The sequence below is a fragment of the Schistocerca piceifrons genome, chromosome 4, assembly GCF_021461385.2.
Source record: "Schistocerca piceifrons isolate TAMUIC-IGC-003096 chromosome 4, iqSchPice1.1, whole genome shotgun sequence".
NCBI classification, from domain to species: Eukaryota; Metazoa; Arthropoda; class Insecta; order Orthoptera; family Acrididae; genus Schistocerca; species Schistocerca piceifrons.
In genome coordinates this window covers 147,585,496-147,606,561 of record NC_060141.1, presented here as the reverse complement: position 1 = coordinate 147,606,561, position 21,066 = coordinate 147,585,496, and the positions used below count along the sequence as shown (strand labels likewise).

General features: G+C 37.9%; 1 protein-coding gene across 2 annotated transcripts in view; it reads right to left on the bottom strand.

Moving 5' to 3' along the window:
• LOC124795250 (condensin-2 complex subunit G2-like) overlaps positions 1-21,066 on the bottom strand; it is a 296,139-nt gene that overhangs the window by 26,039 nt on the left and 249,034 nt on the right. Inside the window, exons 22-27 of one of the 2 annotated variants that reach the window (XM_047259187.1) lie at positions 13,854-14,108; positions 12,473-12,703; positions 11,366-11,620; positions 8,769-8,987; positions 4,720-4,953; positions 3,223-3,441 (exon numbers count right to left, since the gene is read on the bottom strand). In XM_047259187.1, the coding sequence (XP_047115143.1) occupies positions 3,223-3,441; positions 4,720-4,953; positions 8,769-8,987; positions 11,366-11,620; positions 12,473-12,703; positions 13,854-14,108 (1,413 nt within the window). The remainder of the gene's footprint in view (positions 1-3,222; positions 3,442-4,719; positions 4,954-8,768; positions 8,988-11,365; positions 11,621-12,472; positions 12,704-13,853; positions 14,109-21,066) is intronic. The other variant, XM_047259188.1, reaches the window with a different exon arrangement.

Below are 21,066 nucleotides of genomic sequence, written 5' to 3'. Positions count from 1 at the left end.
CTATGCTGTGGATGATCTTCCATGTACATAATTACGTTTACTACCCACTCCTATAGGACAATGATTGTCTTGAACTATGTTTCACCAGAGACAGGATTTCTGGCTTCCTAACTGAGAAGGATGAGGAACGACATGGCTCACCACCTGTTTCAGTATCACTTTCATTTGTTAAGCACATGTCGTAATCTTTGTACTCCTCGTGTAAATTTTCCGCACAGTCTAGTGTATACAACACCACACATTCCACTAACTCATCTTGCAGAAACGCTAATATTTCATTTGCCACTTCTTTCTCGCACTGAGAAATTCCTCGGGCTTTTTTCTGGCAAATTGTCAACTGCAGCAACTGTTGTTGTAGATATAACACAATTTTTGCTTTGTTTATCGTTGCCCATGCTCAGCTCTTTATCAACATCACTAGCACTGTTATGAGTTACTTGTCGACTAAACAGTTCAACTAAGCCCTGTAGCCTCATGCTGTGCTCACCATTGGATACCTCCAGTCTCACCCCTGTTGCCATTAGCAGCCAATATTCTGGTTGCATGGTAGACAATATATGAAGCGTATAAATCTCTTGACTTTTTATGACCTCACACTCAAGGGCTTCCTTTAAGTCCATTACCTGGGAACTACTGCTTTGCGATGGGTAAGCCATTTCCTGGCTCTTTTATAGCAGCAGCTGAACTTCTGTCTAGCAGGCCAGTGGTTCATCTCCAGGGAGATGTGGCTGCCCGCATATCAACATAGGGTGACTGCTCCAGCATCTGTCATTATTCCCCACTGGGTCGATCTCTTCTTTCAGATCATGGCCGTCACCATAAGAATTCTAGCAGTCATACCAACTGGCACTTACCGCTTGATGCCACATTGCGCAAAATGGGACACTGGTTGCTAAATGGGCAAAACACAGGTGTAACACAACAATGCAGTGCCTACATATAAATTTTTTCCTGCCTTATTAACGATGTACATTTAAATGAAGTGTATAAATATGTGGAGTAAGTGATGTATATATGTTTTAGTAATTTCCTATGTGCAAAATAACCAATGAAAGAGAATGTAAAGAATTGTAGTAGGTTCACTGACCAATTCATTGTTATCTAAACCAAAGTGATTACTATTATTGTCTTACTGCCTATCTGCAACTCAACATCTATATGGTGAGTAGCAACTTCTCTTTTCAGAATACTGTTACATCCCATCCCAGATTTTCCATTGATTGATTATCAAATTGAGTAATAGCTTAAATGAAAGCGAACAAAGAAGTCTTTTTTTTTTCCTTTCTTTTTTTTTTGGACTTGCTAATTAAGTGCTGATTATTGACAAATAATTTGACAAAGCAGTACAGTTAACAATATTTCATGTTCACACAATTTTGTGTGAGAAGTAATTTATGTAACAAAAAGTTTGTTTTTTGACTTGCTAATTATGTGCTGATAATTGACAAATAATTTGGCAAAGCTATATATTTAACAATATTTCATGTTCAGACAATTTTGTACGAGAAATAGTTTATGTAGCAATAAGCCAACATAGTGAACTCCATAATAAAAAACAACGTTTTCCTTTTTCAAAACAGTATAACAGCAGAAACATCACAGTGAGAAATGCAGTTCAGCTGTTACGTAACTCGTAGTGTATAGAACTAATAATTAATTTCATGAAGTGGTTGCAAGTTAGCTTTTGTCCATGACTGAACTTTTTCTGAGTGATCATTGTGTTTTGATAATGAATGTGAGTCAGTGTCTTTGCGACTGTCCACACTTGACAACTTGCTACAATAGTAATGTGATTTAATTTGAAAGTCAAGAGTACTAATTGATTTCGCTCACATTCAGTGAGATGTCGATCATTCATTTACACTAATTTCCAAACAGAATCAGAACTAATTCACCAAAATTTCACTAGCTAGTTTCATATTATTTTACACATTTTTTTTATTTCTCTCAATCGTTGTGGTGCAAAGTAAACTGCACAATAACGATCAAGTTATGACAGCAGACGACTTCTTCCAAGTAATACTTTCACTTCGGATTTGATGCCTTATCCCAAACTAACATCAAAATATTAGCAACACGGTAATTTTTTAATTAGTCTACCACCCAGAGAGGATGGGGGTTTTATACAGTCAGCATCACTAGGCGTGGATGTCACAGCCAGCGGTGCTGCCAGCAGCCAGCTTCTGCAGCTGTCAGCAAGGCCTCTATGTGGCATTCCATAGCATCACAGCTCTATGAATGTTGTAGCAAAATATTGCTGTTATTTCATTCACGGCTATAAGGCTGGGGTCCAAAGCTATGAACGTCTGTGTTCTAGCACAAGTTGAATGAAAATGTTTTATGTTCCAGCTGTGTTTTCCTAGCCACCACCACAATCTCCACCCTCTGCTGCACCTCAACCTCTACAACATATTGATGCCTCACCCCCAGGACATTATAACTCTGTTGCTGTCTTGTATGAAAACTATACAAACTGGACATGACTGATATATATATATCGATTAGCGGAGATTGAGGCCTGGCGGATAACGCCACTCATACCTCACCTGTCATTCAACAACATCTTTGACTCTGCACTTCTGCCTCGACTGACATCTCTGCCCAAATTCTTTGTCTTTAAATATGTTTGCTTGTGTCTGTATATGTGTGGATGGATATGTGTGTGTGTGCGAGTGTATACCCGTCCTTTTTTCCCCCTAAGGTAAGTCTTTCCGCTCCCGGGATTGGAATGACTCCTTACCCTCTCCCTTAAAACCCACATCCTTTCGTCTTTCCCTCTCCTTCCCTCTTACCTGATGAGGCAACAGTTTGTTGCAAAAGCTTGAATTTTGTGTGTATGTTTGAGTTTGTTTGTGTGTCTGTCGACCTGCCAGCACTTTCATTTGGTAAGTCACATCATCTTTGTTTTTAGATATATATTTCCTACGTGGAATGTTTCCCTCTATTATAACTCTATATATATATATATATATATATATAAATAATGAAAACATCATAGCAAACTAGATACATACTAGCTGGTTGTACACAACTGCAGGATTACCATAACTGATAATGAGTATTTTGAACTCAAACCTCATAACCTTTATTATCAAGCAGAGACTTACACTACCTTACCTTGAATTTATTTTCTGAAAATTCAAAATATGCAACGAGTGCCTTACAAAGATGTGAACTACAGAATGCTTCCTAACGAATACTATGGCAACCAATATTTCTCACCGTCTTTTACGAGTACTCGATTTTCTTTCATTACTGCTGGTTCTATTTGCATCTCCAGGTGTTTTATTGGCTGAAGCCTTTGGTGTTTCACATTCATCTGGAGACTCAACTTCTTCATCTTCCATTTGTATATTTGTTGGTTCAGCAGCCTGCTCAACTTCCTTTTGTGCATTTGCCATCTCCTTTTCCTTCAGAACTTCCACTGTCTCCTCAAAAACTCTGCATTTTAAAAGAACACAAGATAACATAAATACTACATTGTTTTGTAAAAGGAGAATAGAGTGTTATGTGTGTTTACACATAAGAAAGAGGATGTGACAATTAGTTAACAATCACTAACAAAATTAGAAATACCCTTATTTATTAGCCTGTAAGATGCACTAAGCACAATGTCGTCTCGTAGCTGAAGTTTGTAGTACTAAAGAAGTCAATAGCCATCAATGTGAGTCTGTTTCTACAGATTTTATCTAATCCCATAAATAACCTAGTTAAGTGTCTTCTCAGACATCTTGGTTTAACAATGTCACTGGGCTGTAAACCCAGTGCAAAGAGAGCTGTCAACCATGTTTTATGTTACAAAAAGAAGGTAACAAATAAAATGTGAACCAAAGGAACTGTTAACGCCATCAGTAGAATCCTTGAGCTGCTCATTCTGCCAGAAAAGATGGCTATGACAATAGTGTCCCCTCCCCAACCTCTCTCTCTGTGTAAATAGAATCTGATGTATGTAAACCCTATTATTGAATTGTATGAAAACAGAACACTGTAAGTTGTGTCAGAGGTTCAACTAGATTATGAATCTAATAGCACACCAGAAAACAAATACTTCTTGGCAGTAAAAAATTTGGAAAATAGCGAGTAGGGACTACACTTCAGAATGAAATTTTCACTCTGCAGCAGAGTGTGCACTGATATGAAACTTCCTGGCAGATTAAAACTGTGTGCTGGACCGAGACTCAAACTCAGGACCTTTGCCTTTTGCGGGCAAGTGTTCTACCATCTGAGCTACCCAAGCAGAACTCACGCCCCGTCCTCACAGCTTTACTTCTGTCAGTACCTCGTCTCCTAGTTTCCAAACTTCACAGAAGATCTCCTGAAAACCTTGCAGAACCAGCACTCCTTTCTTTCAGGAGTGCTAGTTCTGCAAGGTTCACTTCCGTAAATTTTGGAAAGTAGGAGATGGGTTACTGACAGAAGTAAAGCTGTGAGGATGGGGTGAGAGTCGTACTTGGGTAGCTCAGATGGTAGAGCACTTGCCTGCAAAAGTCAAAGGTCCCGAGTTCGAGTCTCGGTCCGGCACACAGTTTTAATCTGCCAGGAAGTTTCAGGGACTACAGTGACTTATTTTTTGAAGAATTTTGCTTCCAAACCTCACCACTTACATTGAAGTATGTACAGTCCATGTCCTGAAAATTCAAAATGAGCAATGAGTTCCTTCAAAGGATGTAATTTACAGAAAGGGTTGAAATGAATAATATGGAAACCAACAATTCTCACCGTCTTTTACGAGAGCTCGATTTTCTTCTACTACTGCTAGTTTCATTTGTATCATCAGGAGTTTTACTGACTGGCGGATCTGATATTTCACATTCCTTTTGTTTCAAACTATCTTGCGGTTCAACTTGTACTTTGTCCTCCACCTGCCTATTTCCTGGCTTGGCTTCCTTTTTTCGAGGATCTGTAGTCTCAGTGTTCGTTTGCTTTATGACTTCCACTGTCTTCTTCAGAACACTGGAATTGTAAATATATGCAAGATAACATACAAATTAAGTGGTTTTTCCAGAAGACCACAGTATATAGCGAGCTTACATCTAAAATAGAATAAGTGTCACTTTTGGTTAATGATCACTGAATAGCTGGAAACTAGCAATATGTCCCGGTATCGCACAGATAGCACTAAGTACCTACAGCCAGAGGACTTGGCTGACATATCAGTAATAGAATACACACACAAACTTTCCTCATCAATCAGTTTAGGGAAAATTCTATTAAAATTCTTACTGTTGCTCTTGAGCTTTGTCTTTACATACAGACAAAAACACATAATGTTGGCTTTAATTCATCCTAATTAGCCAGCTGCACAAAATATTTAGGAATTACACACCAGATACTGCCTCGTGACAGTTTATCTGTTAGTGGAAACTGTACTAAATTCCCTACAACAGTACTTGAAATTAGATTTCGAATAACAGACAGAAAAATGTGGCAGTGGTTTTTAATTTAGTTATGTGTACGCACATGAAATTGTAGCTCTATTTTTGCTAGAAGATTAGAAATACAAATTTAAAAGGTTGTCATGCTATGTGCCTGAAGACAAAGCCTTAGTGTGCTGAAACTGACTGACTGAGAAAACAAAAAGGAGTGATGGGAGAGCTTTTTGTATGGATTGTTTGCTTTTGCAAAAGCTTCAACTCTATTTTTTCAGAATGACCTTTCCTTGCTTTCTTCTTTTCATTGTATTTAAGCTTCCAACAAATGATTGCTTATGTTGAGAAGCAGTAGCATTTTCCCACCACTGAACAGAATGCTTCTCCAATTTAAGGTGTTTGTTAACATTATTTTTCTTTTCACCCCAATTCGATAATTACAAAATCAGCAGATTATTGATTTCAACCTTTTGTGGCCATTCACATTTGTCCAACCCATACTTTACAACACTAAGAATATAGCCACCAGAGTACTTTGTGTAGAAGTAGAACCAAAGATAGTTCTATTCGCACATTAAGGAAGGACTTTTGACAAGGTCAAAAGATGTTGACAGGTTGTGTTTTCTTGTCGTTATAATGCAGAATGAGGACACTACAAATTGGCAGTCAGTTGCTATGGTAAATAAACGAGAATTATGACCAGCCGAGGAGAAAGTAATAGGGATCATCAACCCCCTCAGGCACTGTGCGTGTTGTGTTCAAACTCCTTGAGGGCCAGGATTAGTCTTTTCACTCATTTGAAATTAAGAAAGGAAAGCACCCAGTACTGGCTACTGCAAAGTTGCTTGTATAGATTAGCACAGTACAATGGACCTCGCCACACTCACCGCACCGCTGTGAGAAGTAATTTATGTAACAAAAAGTTAGTTTCTTTGACTTTTTAGTTAAGTGCTCATTACTGACAAATACACTGAAGATCCAAACAAACTGGTACACATGCCTAATATCGTATAAGGACCCCGCGAGCACACAGAAGTGCTGCAGCACAACATGGCATGGACTCGACTAATATTTGAAGTAGTGCTGGAGGGAATTAACACCACAAATCATGTAAGTCTCTCCATAAATCCATAAGAGTATGAGGGGGTGGGATCTCTTCTGAACAGCACATTGTGAGGCATCCCAGATATGCTCAATAATGTTCATGTCTGAAGAGTTTAGTGGCCAGCGGAAATGTTTAAACTCAGAGGAGTGTTCCTGGAGTGACTTTGTAGCAATTCTATCCTGCTGGAATTGCCCAAGACCATCAGAATGCAGAATGGACATGAATGGATGCAGGTGAACAGACAGGATGCTTTCGTATGTGTCACCTGTGACAGTTGTATCTAGACCTATCAAGGGTCCCATATCACTTCAACTGCACACACCCCACACCATTACAGAGCCTCCACCAGCTTGAACAGTCCCCTGCTGACATGCAGGGTCCACGGATTCATGAAGCTCTCTCCATACCCACACAAGTCCATCTGCTCAATACAATCTGAAACAAGACTCGTCCGACCAGGCAACATGTTTCAAGTCATCAACAGTCCAATGTCGGTACTGACCGGCCCAGGTGAGGCATAAAGCTTTTTGTCATGCAGTCATCAAGGGTACACAAGTGGTCCTTCAGTTCCGAAATCCTATACTGATGATGTTTTGTTGAATGGTTCACACGCCGACACTTGTTGGAGATCAATCATTGAAATCTGTGGAAGGATTGCACTTCTGTCACACTGAACGATTCTCTTCAGTCATCGGTGGTCCCGTTCTTCCAGGACCTTTTTCCGGTTGCAGCGATGTCGTTGATTTGATGTTTTACCGGATTCCTGATATTCATGGTACACCCGAGAAATGGTCGTGTGGGAAAATCCCCACTTCATCACTACACTGATACTGCTGTGTCCCATCGTCAGCTAGAACACCATGTTCAAACTCACTTAAATCTTGATAACCTGCAATGTAGCAGCAGTAACTCATCTATCAACTGCGCCAGACACTTGTCTTATATAGTCGCTGCTGAGCACAGCACCGTATTCTGTCTGTTTACATTTCTCTATATTTTAATACTCAAGCCTATACCAGTTTCTTTGGCACTTCATTGTAATTTGACAAAGGAGTACAGTTAACAATATTTCATGTTCTAACACAAAATTGTGTGAACTAATTTATTAATTTATGTAACAAAAAGTTAGTTTTTTGTACTTGCTAATCAAGTGCTGATTATTGCCAAGTAATTAGGCAAAACAATATATTTAACAATACTTCATGTTCAGACAATTTTGTACAAGAAGTAATTTATGTAACAATACATCAATGTAGCCAACACTGTAACTGCATTAACAAGCCAGTTACTATTGTACAACAGTCAATTTAAATACTAAAACTATTCTTTTCGAAAAGTCTTCCTTTTGCAAAACAGCTTAATAGCAGTAGCATCACAGTGAAAAATGCAGTTCAGTTGCTATGTAACTGATAGTGTAAACTAGTAATTAATACCGTGAAGTGATTTTGTCCATGACTAAAATTTTCTGAGTGACCACTGTGTTTTGATAATAAGTGCAAGTCAGTGCCTCTGCAAATGTTCACGCCTGCCAACTTGCTACGATAGTAACGTGATTTATTTTCAAAGTCAAGAGTTCTAACTGATTTCACTCACACCAAGTGGGCTGCTGATCATTCATTTACACTAATTTCCAAACAGAGTCAAAATTAATTCATTATTTCAGATCTAAATTTCACTAGCTAGTTTCAAATTATTTTACACATTTTTTTTATTTCTCTCAATCGTTGTGGTGCAAAGTAAACTGCACAATAACGATCAAGTTATGACAGCAGACGACTTCTTCCAAGTAATACTTTCACTTCGGATTTGATGCCTTATCCCAAACTAACATCAAAATATTAGCAACACGGTAATTTTTTAATTAGTCTACCGCCCAGAGAGGATGGGGGTTTTATACAGTCAGCATCACTAGGCATGGATGTCACAGCCAGCGGTGCTGCCAGCAGCCAGCTTCTGCAGCTGTCAGCAAGGCCTCTATGTGGCATTCCATAGCATCACAGCTCTATGAATGTTGTAGCAAAATACTGCTGTTATTTCATTCATGGCTATAAGGCTGGGGTCCAAAGCTGTGAACGTCTGTGTTCTAGCACAAGTTGAATGAAAATGTTTTATGTTCCAGCCTGATAATGAGTATTTTGAACTCAAACCTCATAACCTTTATTATCAAGCAGAGACTTACACTACGTCACCTTGAATTTATTTTCTGAAAATTCAAAGTATGCAATGAGTGCCTTACAAAGATGTAAACTACAGAATGCTTCTTGACGAATAATATGGCAACCAATATTTCTCACCGTCTTTTACGAGTACTCGATTTTCTTTCATTACTGCTGGTTCTATGTACATCTCCAGGTGTTTTATTGGCTGGAGCCTTTGGTGTTTCACATTCATCTGGAGACTCAACTTCTTCCTCTTCCATTTGTATATTTGTTGGTTCAGCAGCCTGCTCAACTTCCTTTTGTGCATTTGTCATCTCCTTTTCCTTCAGAACTTCCAATGTCTCCTCAAAAACTCTGTATTTTAAAAGTACAAAAGATAACATAAATACAACATTGTTTTGCTAGAGGAGAATACAGCGTTATGTGTGCTTGCAAATACGAAAGAGGATGTGACACTTAGGTAACAATCACTGAAAGAGTTCGAAATTCCCTTATTTATTAACATATAAGATGCGCTAAGCACAATATTGCCTCATAGCTGAAATTTGTAGTGCCAAAGAAGTAAACAGCCATCAATGTTAGTCTGTTTCATCTAATCCCATAAACCACCTAGTCAAGTGTCTTCTCAAACATCTTGGTTCAACAATGTCACAATAGCTATGAATCCAGTGCAAAGAAATCTGTGTCAACCATGTTTAATGTTACAAAAAGAAGGTAACAAACAAAATGTGAACCAACAGAACTGTTATGCCATCAGCAGAACTCTCGAGCTGCTCATTCTGAAAGAGTAGATGTCAATGATAGTAGTGTCCCCGTTCCCAACCCTCTCTCTCTGTGGGAAAAAACTTTAATGACATCGGGGTTATATTTTTGCAAACAACAAAAGAAAATTTTAAATTGAAGCTGATGTATTTCAAACGCTTTTAGTGAATTGTATGAAAACAGAACATTGAAAGTTGTGTCACAGATAGCATTACAATATGAATATCATAAGCATATTAGATAACAAATACTTATTGGCAGTAAAAAATTTGGAATTTAACAATTACTGACTATACTGACTTATTGTATTGAAGAATTTTGCTCCCAAACCTCATAACTTACATTGAACCTTTCACTCATCAATCAGTTTACCTATTAGTGAAAAATCCTATTAAAATACTTACTGTTGCTCTTGAGCTTTGTCTTTATGTACAGACAAAAACACACAATGTTGGCTTTAATTCATCCTAATTAGCCAACCTGCACGAAATATTTATGGCTAAAAAATGGCTCTGAGCGCTATGGGACTTAACATCTGAGGTCATCAGTCCCCTAGAACTTAGAACTACTTAAACCTAACTAACCTAAGGACATCACACACATCCATGCCCCAGGCAGGATTCGAACCTGCGACCGTAGAAATATTTATGAATTACATACCAGAGACTACCATGTGACAGTTTATCTACTAGTGAAAGCTGTTCCAAAATCCCTACAGTAGTTCCTGAAATTAGTTTTCACATAACATACAGAAAAATGTGGCAGGGGATTGCAATATAGTTATGTGTATGCACCTGAAACTATAGCTCTATTTTTGCTAGAAGATTAGAAATACAAATTTAAAAGGTTGTCATGCTATGTGCCTGAAGACAAAGCATTAGTGTGCTGAAACTGACTGTCTAGGAAAACAAAAGGGAGTGATGGGGGAGTCTTTTGTCTGGATTGTTTGCTTTTGCAAAAGCTTCAACACTATTTTTTCAGAATGGCCTTTCCTTGCTTTCTTCTTTTTGCTGTATTTAAGCTTCCAACAAATGATTGCTTGTGTTGAGAAGCAGTAGCATTTTCCCACCACTGAACAGACTGCTTCTCCAATTTATTTTTCTTTTCACCCCAATTCCATAATCACAAAATCAGCAGATTATTGATTTCAACCTTTTGTGGCCATTCACATTTGTCTGACCCATACTTTACAATGCTACATATATAACCATCAAAGTACTTCATGTAGAAGTACAACCAAATATAGTTCTACTCACACATTAAGGGAAGACTTTCGGCAAGCTCAAAACATGTTGACATGTTGTGTTTTCTTGTTGCTGTAATGCAGAATGTGGGCACTATGAACTGACAGTCAGTTGCTATCGTAAACAAAAAAGGATTATGACCACCAGAGGAGAAAGTGATAGGAACACCAATCCCCTCTGGCACTGTGAGTGTTGTAATCAAACTCCTTGTAGGTCAGGATTAGTCATTTCACTCATTTCAAAATAAGAAAGGAAAGCATCCAGTACTGGATACTGCGAAGTTGCTTGTATAGATTTCCAGTTTTTTAAAAGAGGTAGTTCAAGCCCGAACTCTACTGGTATCTGATGCAACCACAGTTCAAGTGTGTGTTTTGTATCATTAAAAAAGTACAATAATCAAACAAAATGTGAAGCAACACATCTGTTACATCATCTTTGGCAAGACCATTAGGTTGCTTCTCCTATCAGAAAAGATGGTTATGTAAGTCATAGTCCTCCCCCCACGTCCACCCCCAAACAAGTAGTGCAATTATCACCACTAATAATGAATAGGTTGTGATGAGTATTTTTCTCCCAAAGTTTAAAACATTTAATATACAGCAGAAACTCACACCGTATTAATTTGAATTCATTTTCAGAAAATTCAAAATAAGCAACGAGTGCCTTAAAAGGATGTGAACTACAGAACACTTTCAAATGAATACTATGGAGACTGACATTTCTCACCGTCTTTTTCTGTTTTTCAATTTTCTTCCAACACTGCCGGTTTTATTTTCATCTTCAGGACTTTGATTAATGTTAATATTGACTGGTGGCTCTGGTGTTTCAAATTCTTTTTGTTTTGTACTATTTGTAGGCTCAACTTCTTCTTCCTCTTCCATTCGTATACTGGTTGGCTCAGCATCCTGCTCAACTTGCTTTCGTGCATTTGTCATCTCCTTGTGAGTATACTTCGTAACTTCCATTGTCTTCTCAAAAACACTGCAATTTTGAAAACACACAAAGTAACACAATTACTAGGCTGTTTTGCTAGAAGAGAGCGAATGCTTTAGTGTTTTACACCTAAGAATGAATAAGAGATACACTTAGTTTATGATCACTGAAATAGTTTGGAAGTCTCTTATTTATTCACACTTAACATGCACTAAACACAATGCTGTCAGGTAGATGTAGTTGATGGTATCCAAAGAAGCCAGTAGGCATCAAGAACAGTCTATTACAATTTACCTACTCCCATCAACCGCCTTTTCAAATTATGTCTTCTTAGAGTTCTCAGTTTATCAGCGTCGCAATGGCTTTGAACCCAATGTAAAGGAAACTGTGTAAGCCATCGTTTGTGTCACAAAAAAGGAAAGATAACAAACAAAATGAGAACCAAAGGAATAGCTTAAGTTCCTCCTCCTGCCAGAAAAGATGACTGTAAGAATAGTGTCATCTTTCTTTGAGCACATGAAAGAAATGGCTTTAAATCATGATACAAGTTTTGCAGCCTGACAAAGAAAACCATGAATGTAAGCCAATGTATACTCTACTGCTGATTTGTATGAAAACAGGGCATCAAGTTGATTTAAAGATACAACTACAATATGAATCTAATATCACGCCATATAACAAACAGAACTGACTGATAGACCTCAAATTTGGAATCCAACCAGTGCTGATGATTATGAGTAGGTTTTGATCCCAAACCCAATAGTATTTATTGAGTAGAACCATACATATACATACTTACAACTCATTTTATGACCATTCAAAATGAGCAATGAGTTCCTTCAAAGGATTCAAGGTACAGAATGCTTCAAAATGAATAATATAGCGACCAACAATTCTCACCGTCTTTTACGAGCACTCAATTTTCTGCCACTACTGCTAGTTTCATTTGCATCTTCTGGTGTTTTATTGACTGATGAAGCTGATGTTTCACATTCACTTTGTTTAGCATTATCTAGTGGCTCAACTTCTTGTTCATCTTCCCTTTCTATGTTTCTTGTTTTAGATTTCTTTTGTGGATTTGTAACCTCACTGTTAGTCAGCTTTACAACGTCCACCAACTTCTTCAAACCACTGAAATTTTAAAAATATGAAAGACAGCATAAAAACAAAGCTCTTTTCTAGAAGGGACCACAATATTTAGACAGTTTATACATAAGAAAAGTGTCACTTTTGGTTCATGATCACTGAAATAGTTACAAACTAGCAACTGGTCCCAGTTCACCTAGGCAGCACCAAGTATCTACAATCTGAGGACTTGGCTGGCGTATCGGTAATATAATACACACATCAAATTTTCTCATCAATCAGTCTATCTATCAGTGAAAATCCTATCAAAATCCCTGCAGTTGTTTCTGAGATTTGCCTTTATATACAGACACGAAACACAGTGATGGCATTAATTCATCATACTTCAGCCAATTTCCAAAAAAATATTTATAAATTATATACTGCAGCCTTCCTCATGAATATTTACGTATTAGTAATCTGTAAAAATCTCTAAAGTAGTTCCTAAGATTAGCCTTCACATGGACATAAAATGTGGCAAGGGACAGCCATCATTATCAATTATTTACATAGATTTAGTTACTCCCAACAACCATCTAACCAAGTAATTTCTTAGGCTTTTTGGTGTAAGGAATTGGTAACGGCTCTGACACCTATGTAAAGAAAAGTGTGTAATATGTTTCTGCATCATGACAACAGTCAAACAAAATCTGAAGCAACACATGTCACACCATTAGCTGGATCCCTGGGTTGTTCCTCCTATTGGAATAAATGGCTATGAATATAGTAGTCCCCCTCTTCACTCTCGCTCTATGTAAAACAAGTGTTTACCACCAAGGTGGGAGTTTTGCAATGTAGCACCAAATTTGTAAATGGATAGTTATGTAAACACTTATAGTTATGTAAACACTAATAGCCTTCTATGAAAATGAAACAAACTTAACATGTTTGGATGACTCAAAGATACAACCTCACAACAAACTAAATAAATGTTTGTTGGTCATTCACAATTGTGGAATGACCACCATTGGTAATGAGTAGGTTGTGAAGAGTATTTCTCTCCCAAACCCCATAATGATAATTGTAAAGTAGAAACTTACACTGTATTACTTTAAAATCATTTTCTTAAAAATTCAAAAGATACAATGATTGCCTTCGAAGAATGTATACTTCAGAATGTTTCCAAAAGAATATTATGAGGACTAACAGTTCTCACCGTCTTTTACCAGTCCTCAATTTTCTTCTCCTACTGCTGGTTTTATTTACATCTACAGGACTTTGATTGTTGTTTTTATGGACTGGAGTGTCTGGTCTTGCCCTCTTTTTTTGTTTTACTCTCTCTGGCTGTTCAACATCCTGTTCTTCTTCCATTTGGAGATCTGTTGGCTCAGCATCCTGTTCAGCTTCCTTTTGTGGATTTGTCAGCTCAGTACGAGCTTCCTTTAGGACATCCATCATCTTTTCCAAAACCCTGTAATTTTTAAAATATGCAATACAATATAAATACTAAGATCATTTGGTAGAAGAGAACACTGTCTGCAGAGTTTTTTCACCCTGGGAAGAAAAAGAGATTGTCATAGTTTTGATCATTAATAAGTTTGAAATCCAGTTAATGATCACTGAAATAAATTGAAATAACATGTTAGATGAACTAAAAGGCAATGTTGTCTTTTAGCTGAAATGGGTTGTGCTTTGGAACAACGTATTTTTTCAGTACTCTTTAAACCACTCTGTATAAGAAAAATATTTTAAAAACCAGAGATTTAGTTTTATCAAAGATGTCAAACTTCTTGAGAATTTTGTAGAACTGCTAATCTACGTGTTTTTAACAAGCAAACGTGTAACTTCACTTGTCTGACAAATGTTCCTGTACCGTTTTTCTTGTGGGGCTTGAAGAGATTGATTGTAAGTCTTATGCACTCCAGTTTGGTGGCAATAATTACTCTATTCCTTATAATTAATTCTGTGTAATTGCTGTACAACCAATTACTTTCCTTGTTTCCACTGTCATGAATAGAATTTTCATTGTATTCGTATGATATTCACAGGCCCTTGGTGTGAAATCAGAAGTGGACTGTTCAATGATAAAACGACACAACACTTTTTGTTTCTGTGGTTAGCTCTTCATTAATCAACACAGAACCCTTCCCCTTCCAAGATTAATATGCCTATCATTTTCTTTATCTTCCATAATCTTCAGTGTAAGATTGTTATCAACTGATCAGTCACATGTCATCATACAATGATGCAACCCAACATGTTCATTGGCCTGATGTGCATCCGTATTTTTCTTACTGATGGTGGTAATTTAAACGTCTATAATTTCCATTTTTCAGAATTATCAACCTAATTTGCACCTCATGGCCCTTTCATAAAAGGATTTTTTCCCACCATCATTGGGATGTACTTTCTTTCTGCGATAATTAACTTATACGAAGTAATATTTTTATTCACTATACTTTATGTATTGTCACTTACTAAGATACTTCTCACTGAAATATCTCAATACATCTCGTACCTTTGCCCCCCCCCCCCCCCCCAAAAAAAAAAAAAAAAAGAAGAAGAAGAAGAAGAAGAAGAAAAGAAAAAACGAAAAAAAAAAAAATTGTTACCTTTAATAAAAATTGTGTGGTTTCTCTGTTGCACGTTCAATGACCAACATTGGAGAGGAATAACAAATGAATATTTAGATGAAACAATGGAAAATCCACATTAATATTTAGATGACATATATCAAGAACAACGATAAATAGAAATAAAGATAACATAATTCTATTGCTGGCATTTGCATCTCACGATTTTTTCGCTTCTATTTGCATGTTATGATTTTTCGAACATTGCAATAAATGGTTCATGATCCATATTTGGTCATTACAAGTTTTAATTTGCAAAAGATTTCAAACTGAAAATTTCACCATTTTAAAAACAGACTGAAGATGCTGTTCAGTTGTTTTATATAGTGACATCCATCTTGCCATTTTGCGTATTAAGTTAACTCTGCTGCAAGTAATTTAGTTGACTTAATAATAGCCATTCTTGTTGTGTGGTATGACTCAATTTGGGGTGTTATTGAAGATGTATACCATGAATGATGTAGACACTGAACCTAAGGCTGATGGCGGTAGTGTTAATGATCCAACTATGCAGGCTGTGAATTCCGCCACCTCTGAACACGAATTGGATGCACAATTTCAATCTGATGAGGAAGTTCAGCTAGCTAGTAAAACTACTGATCCATTTACAGAGATGTTTGACAAATTACCCATTATGACGAACGCTAATTTTGACTGAGTAGGATGGGAGGTGGCCAGTCAAATTAACACTGCTCTTGGTCTTGTTGCTACAGAACAAATGTCACAGATTAAGATGGAGATATCCAATTTAAAACAAGCAAACAAAGAAATACTGGAAATGGTTAAAAAGCTAACAGATGACATCAGTGTATTAAAAACGGCTCAAGTTCTGTTAGAAACTAATGTCAAACAGCTGACTGAGCAATTTAATGATTTGGCCACTAAACTGCAATGCAAAATTAATGAAACCCTGGCTGCACAAGGAACGAAGTTTCCAGAAGAATTTAACAGATGGATAAATGAAAAGGATTCTCTGATTGCCGGAAAATTTGAGACAGATGTTCTTGCAGTGGTACAGTCTGTTAGTACAGAAGTCTCACTAGAACCAAGTACTTCAGGTGGAACTATCTGAGATCAGGGTAAACTGAAATTCAGTAAACTGCAAACAGCTGTTATGTGATGATTTATTAACAATCTGTTTCGCTGGGTTAAAGCAGCGTCTACAGGTTGTTAGCAATGTCACATAGATAAAGATGTGGAGACGCCCCCAATGTTCATTGTCACGTATTCAAACTCTATGAAGAGGGGAATTAATCAACAAATAATAAGTGGCAGATCATTGGGGTGAAGAGAGCAGCAGATGAGGCACCTGTATTTGATCATCACAAGGGTAAAGCATTGGAGGTGGTCAGCTGTATACAGCTGCAGCGAATAGGACAGAGGATGAGGCACCTGTAGTTGGTTATCGCGAGGTTACAGCAGATGTCTCATCCCCAGCACTATTCGCACCAATGCTCTGCTATTTATTATTTGCTGAAACTTCCTCTATTCATGGGGTTTGATTATGTGACAGGTTGGGGGTGTCTCCTTTATTAATGTGACACAACTAGCAATCTGAAGATGCTGTTTTAACACAGCGAAACCATTCGTCAGTAAATCATAACTCTTTGCAGTTTATTCAAGTTCAATTTCACACGAATTTCAATGGCTATAGTTGCCATATTATAAAGTTGTATGTATCTGAGACCAATTAGGGCACATAAAGTGTCTATTAATGTAAGGCCTTCCTGAGTGCAACTACCCAAGTCACTGACCTGCATCACAAACTTATAGCAAGGAAAGCCACAATGCATGATCTGTCATAGAGTCTTTCATGATGACGTAGGGCAAGTTAGCCCGCACACCAAATATTAATCTGAAATGGTGGGCGCAGTACCTATTTTGATGGCAGTGCTATTAGAGGAAAATCTATGGCTTTGTCAATTTCAAATCTCCTCTCTAGAGAAAATGTCACCCCATCCTGTGGCTTTTTAAAAGCTTTTAGAGGGGTCCTACCCAAGACCTGGAATGTGAAACATATTTCATTAAATTTCACAAAGACATTTGTTAAAATGTGTGAAAACTTAAGAATGATTTTATAAACAACAAAAAGCATAAACTCATTCACAGAATTTCACTATGTAACTTTTCATCTATCACATAATTGTGTGTTTATACGTACACCACCAGTTTCTGAAAAACCCCGCACAGTGTAGAATTTCCCTTAACCCTCCCAAACTGTGTGTAGGCAACCTTTTTAAGAACTAACCTCTAAATTTTTGAGCCCAAAGTTAAATGGATAACGTGAAAATTATGGCCTTAGACTCTGTTGAAGAGGAGAATTGGCACAAAATTTCATTCTAACATTATGTGACTGCAGTAGTTTGTTGGTTATGATTTTGAGCTGGTTGCTAAATTCTTTGTGGATATATACTAAAAGTCTACAACTTAACATAAGTGAAGGGGTCAAACAGAAACACAGCTTAAATTCAGTACTAATGCTTTTTCATAAACACCTTTATAGGATCAAAATATAAGATAAGTAATCAAAAACCTATGACAATTATATCCATCCTAATTTGCATGAAGATTAAATGGAAAGCAGCACCACTCTCACATCAGTTAAATTAAATCTTTTCCTCTTAATAATTTACTCTCTTCCAAAGTTCAACGATAACTGACAACTACGTAATCTTGTAATTCCTGATTGGAACAGTGACTGGAAGTCAGTGACTAAAGCTCAGAAGTCCACACATTCATTACCAGTGGAAAAGGAGATGAGACAGATGATTGTCCTACATTCCACAAGTGGGAAATCAAATTGAACTATTCTGCTGATGCTGTGACTTATGCTTACCATAAGTACGACTGTGCTGTGCTGAGCCACGCATTGCAGATGTGCTTGCCCCTTTGTGAAGAGTCATTAGCACCTTTGTGGGTCTCTAAGATGTGGCTGCAACTACTGCACCGCTACGCCAAGTCAATTAGCACACCAAGGCATTCCAGTCTGAATTCAATATGTGCACTCTTGTGTCCTACCCCGATCTGCTTCCCTTGCAGCATTCACTCACGCCCTGCCTCTCCCCCTTCACCACAAAGGTACCAGTTGCCAATCACAAAACTGCTATCCAATCACAAGGACTCCATCTGACAGAGAATTCCACAAAAATAGCGCACCTTCTTCAGCCTCAAATGACAAAATGCAACCCTCTTCTACTACCAAGAAGTATTCATTTCAGTCCTGTGATATGACATCACACATCTTTATAACACCTGAAAGTTCTCCCGCCAATGTTCATAGCCTCACAACAGGGTTCAAGAAATTCAGAGAGGATCACTACAAGGCTAGAGTTTGTTTCCCGTGGTCCTTGCTCTCTACAAGCAGCAGATACATATCTTCAAAATAAGTCATAAAACACGGAGAAGCACCCCCAACTCCTGCACTTGGCACCATACTGCTCTCTTACTGGACATTAGCCACCAGCAGTCATGTGGGATGACAATGCCTGCCGCCCCTTGTTGGTTCCAGGTTGACCTCACTTCCCAGAGAGATAAGACATGAGGACTTACATCCCTCGCTAGAGTTTTTTCTGACTCTTGTTCCCGTGAGCTACACCCAAATGGGGAAGGAGAGAACTTATAAGCCATATAGAGCAATTCATTTCTAAATTCTCGTCCAATGCTGAAATTATGTGAACGTTGTGCCAACACAAACATGCATGACATAACAGCACCTGTCAAAATCAATTTCAAACAACTGTTGTCACTGTAAATTTCCAACAAATTCTGTCTCACCCATGATTTAGGATTTCTGTTAAAACTGTTATGGTATATCAGATTGAAAGTTATTATGACTGAATGATGTGACTGAAAGCATGAAGTGTAGGTTGTTTACGCCATAACTTCCAGCATTCAAGGGGGCGATGAAACATTACATTTTTAAGTACCCTTTAAACCACTCTGTACAACAAAAACATACAGAAAACCAGAGATTTATTTTTGTCAAAGAATTCAAACTTCTTGTGAATTTTGTACAACTGCTATTCTGTGTTGTTTTAACGAGTGAATTTGTAACTTCATTGGTCCGATAAACACTCTTGTACCCTTTTTCTTGTGGGAGCTCAAAGATACTGGATGTCAATGTTGTGTACTCATGTTTTCTGACAACAACTAACTCATTCATTATACATAATTGTCATTACTGCAAAACCAATTATCTTCCTCATTTCATTGTCATGAATATAATTTTCGTTGCATTTGTGTAACTTTCGTCGGCAGACAGAACCCTTCTGAGATTAAATATGCCAATCGTTTCATTATCTTACATAATTTTCCATGTACACTGATTGTCACACATCACTGAACAATGACACCACCCAATATGCTCACTGGTCTGATGTACCCCACATTTTTCTTACTAAAGGGGGTATATTTAAATATCTATAATTTTTCAGAATTATCAATTTACCTGCACCTTACAGTGTTCTGTAAAAGAAATTTTTTTCCACCAACACTGAGATGTAAGCTTGTCACTAAAATTAAATTATGTGAAGTCCAATGAAAAAATTTTTTTGTATTGTTGCTTGTTGAGAAACTTTTCATTGAAATACATCAGTATCCTTTTCTCTCACATTTCTGTGCCTTTTTAACACATTTGTGCATATTTCTGCGTGGTGTCATGCAGTTTCACGTATTTTTATGTATTTTACGTATATGGACATCTTCATCCATCTTTGCGCTTATCCAGTTCCTCTCACCACCATCAACAACTATTTTGCCCATTTCTGCATCATTCCCATTTCCTTTACACCATTCTTGCCACAATGGACCTTTGATCCATCTTTCTGCATCAATTCAGAAAAGTATCCCTTTCCCTGGCTAAAACCCAGTCCAACATCCTGTTTCTCAAATGCTACCTAAACCATGGAATCCCCCAACCATGCTGACAGTAAGGATTCTTTTCTCTGGATCCCTCCTTTCATAATGACTTACACCTTTTCAGATTCCACCAATTCCTGGCTCCCACAAACCTGGTACTTCAAAAACGCATTTCCATGGCACAGGGATCCCACAACCACCTCTGCTCCCTCTGTAAGATACTACTATTCTGCAGTCCCTGCCCCATGCATCACATCTCTGAAACTGAATTCCTTGCTTCCAGACACCACCTCCATAAGTTATTCAACCTGCTAACATTCTAGTACTGTCTCAGGACACCACTATCCAATTCCTATTGTACCCACAGTGTTCCTGCTCGTCTCCTCCCCCCCCCCCCCCCCCCACCCAAATAGCTGGTAAACCCTGCCTAGCTGACCTTTTCAACTTGCCACATCCCAAAAACTCTCCACCAAATCCAGAGCCAAAACATTCCTGTAAAACAGTTGTTAACCTTTCCATCCAAACCCTCAGCTCCACAGAAGTTTCAGTCCTGTCCAAAGGTCTCACCTTTAGCCATACACCCAAATTTAATAATGTTAGACTTATCAAAGACCTATTCTCCTTTTCCCGATCTCTGCAATGGAAGCACTTCTTTGCTGCCAATCCCTCCAGCCAAAACCATCCTAATTCCAACATTGAACCCTGCCTCTTCCAGTTCATACCACCATCCAACTGTGATCCTCCCCCTCTGCCACCTAACCACCTGTTGGTCACCTTCCAGGAATTCCTTACCCTCAATTTGGCCTCACCATCCTTACCCAGATTCCTTCCTCAGAATACTGTGACCTTCCAGTGAAAGAAAGAACAGCCATACACAAACAAAAAACAAATCCTGACTGATCATCCTACCTGCAGACAAAAGGTTCCACTACAGTTGTT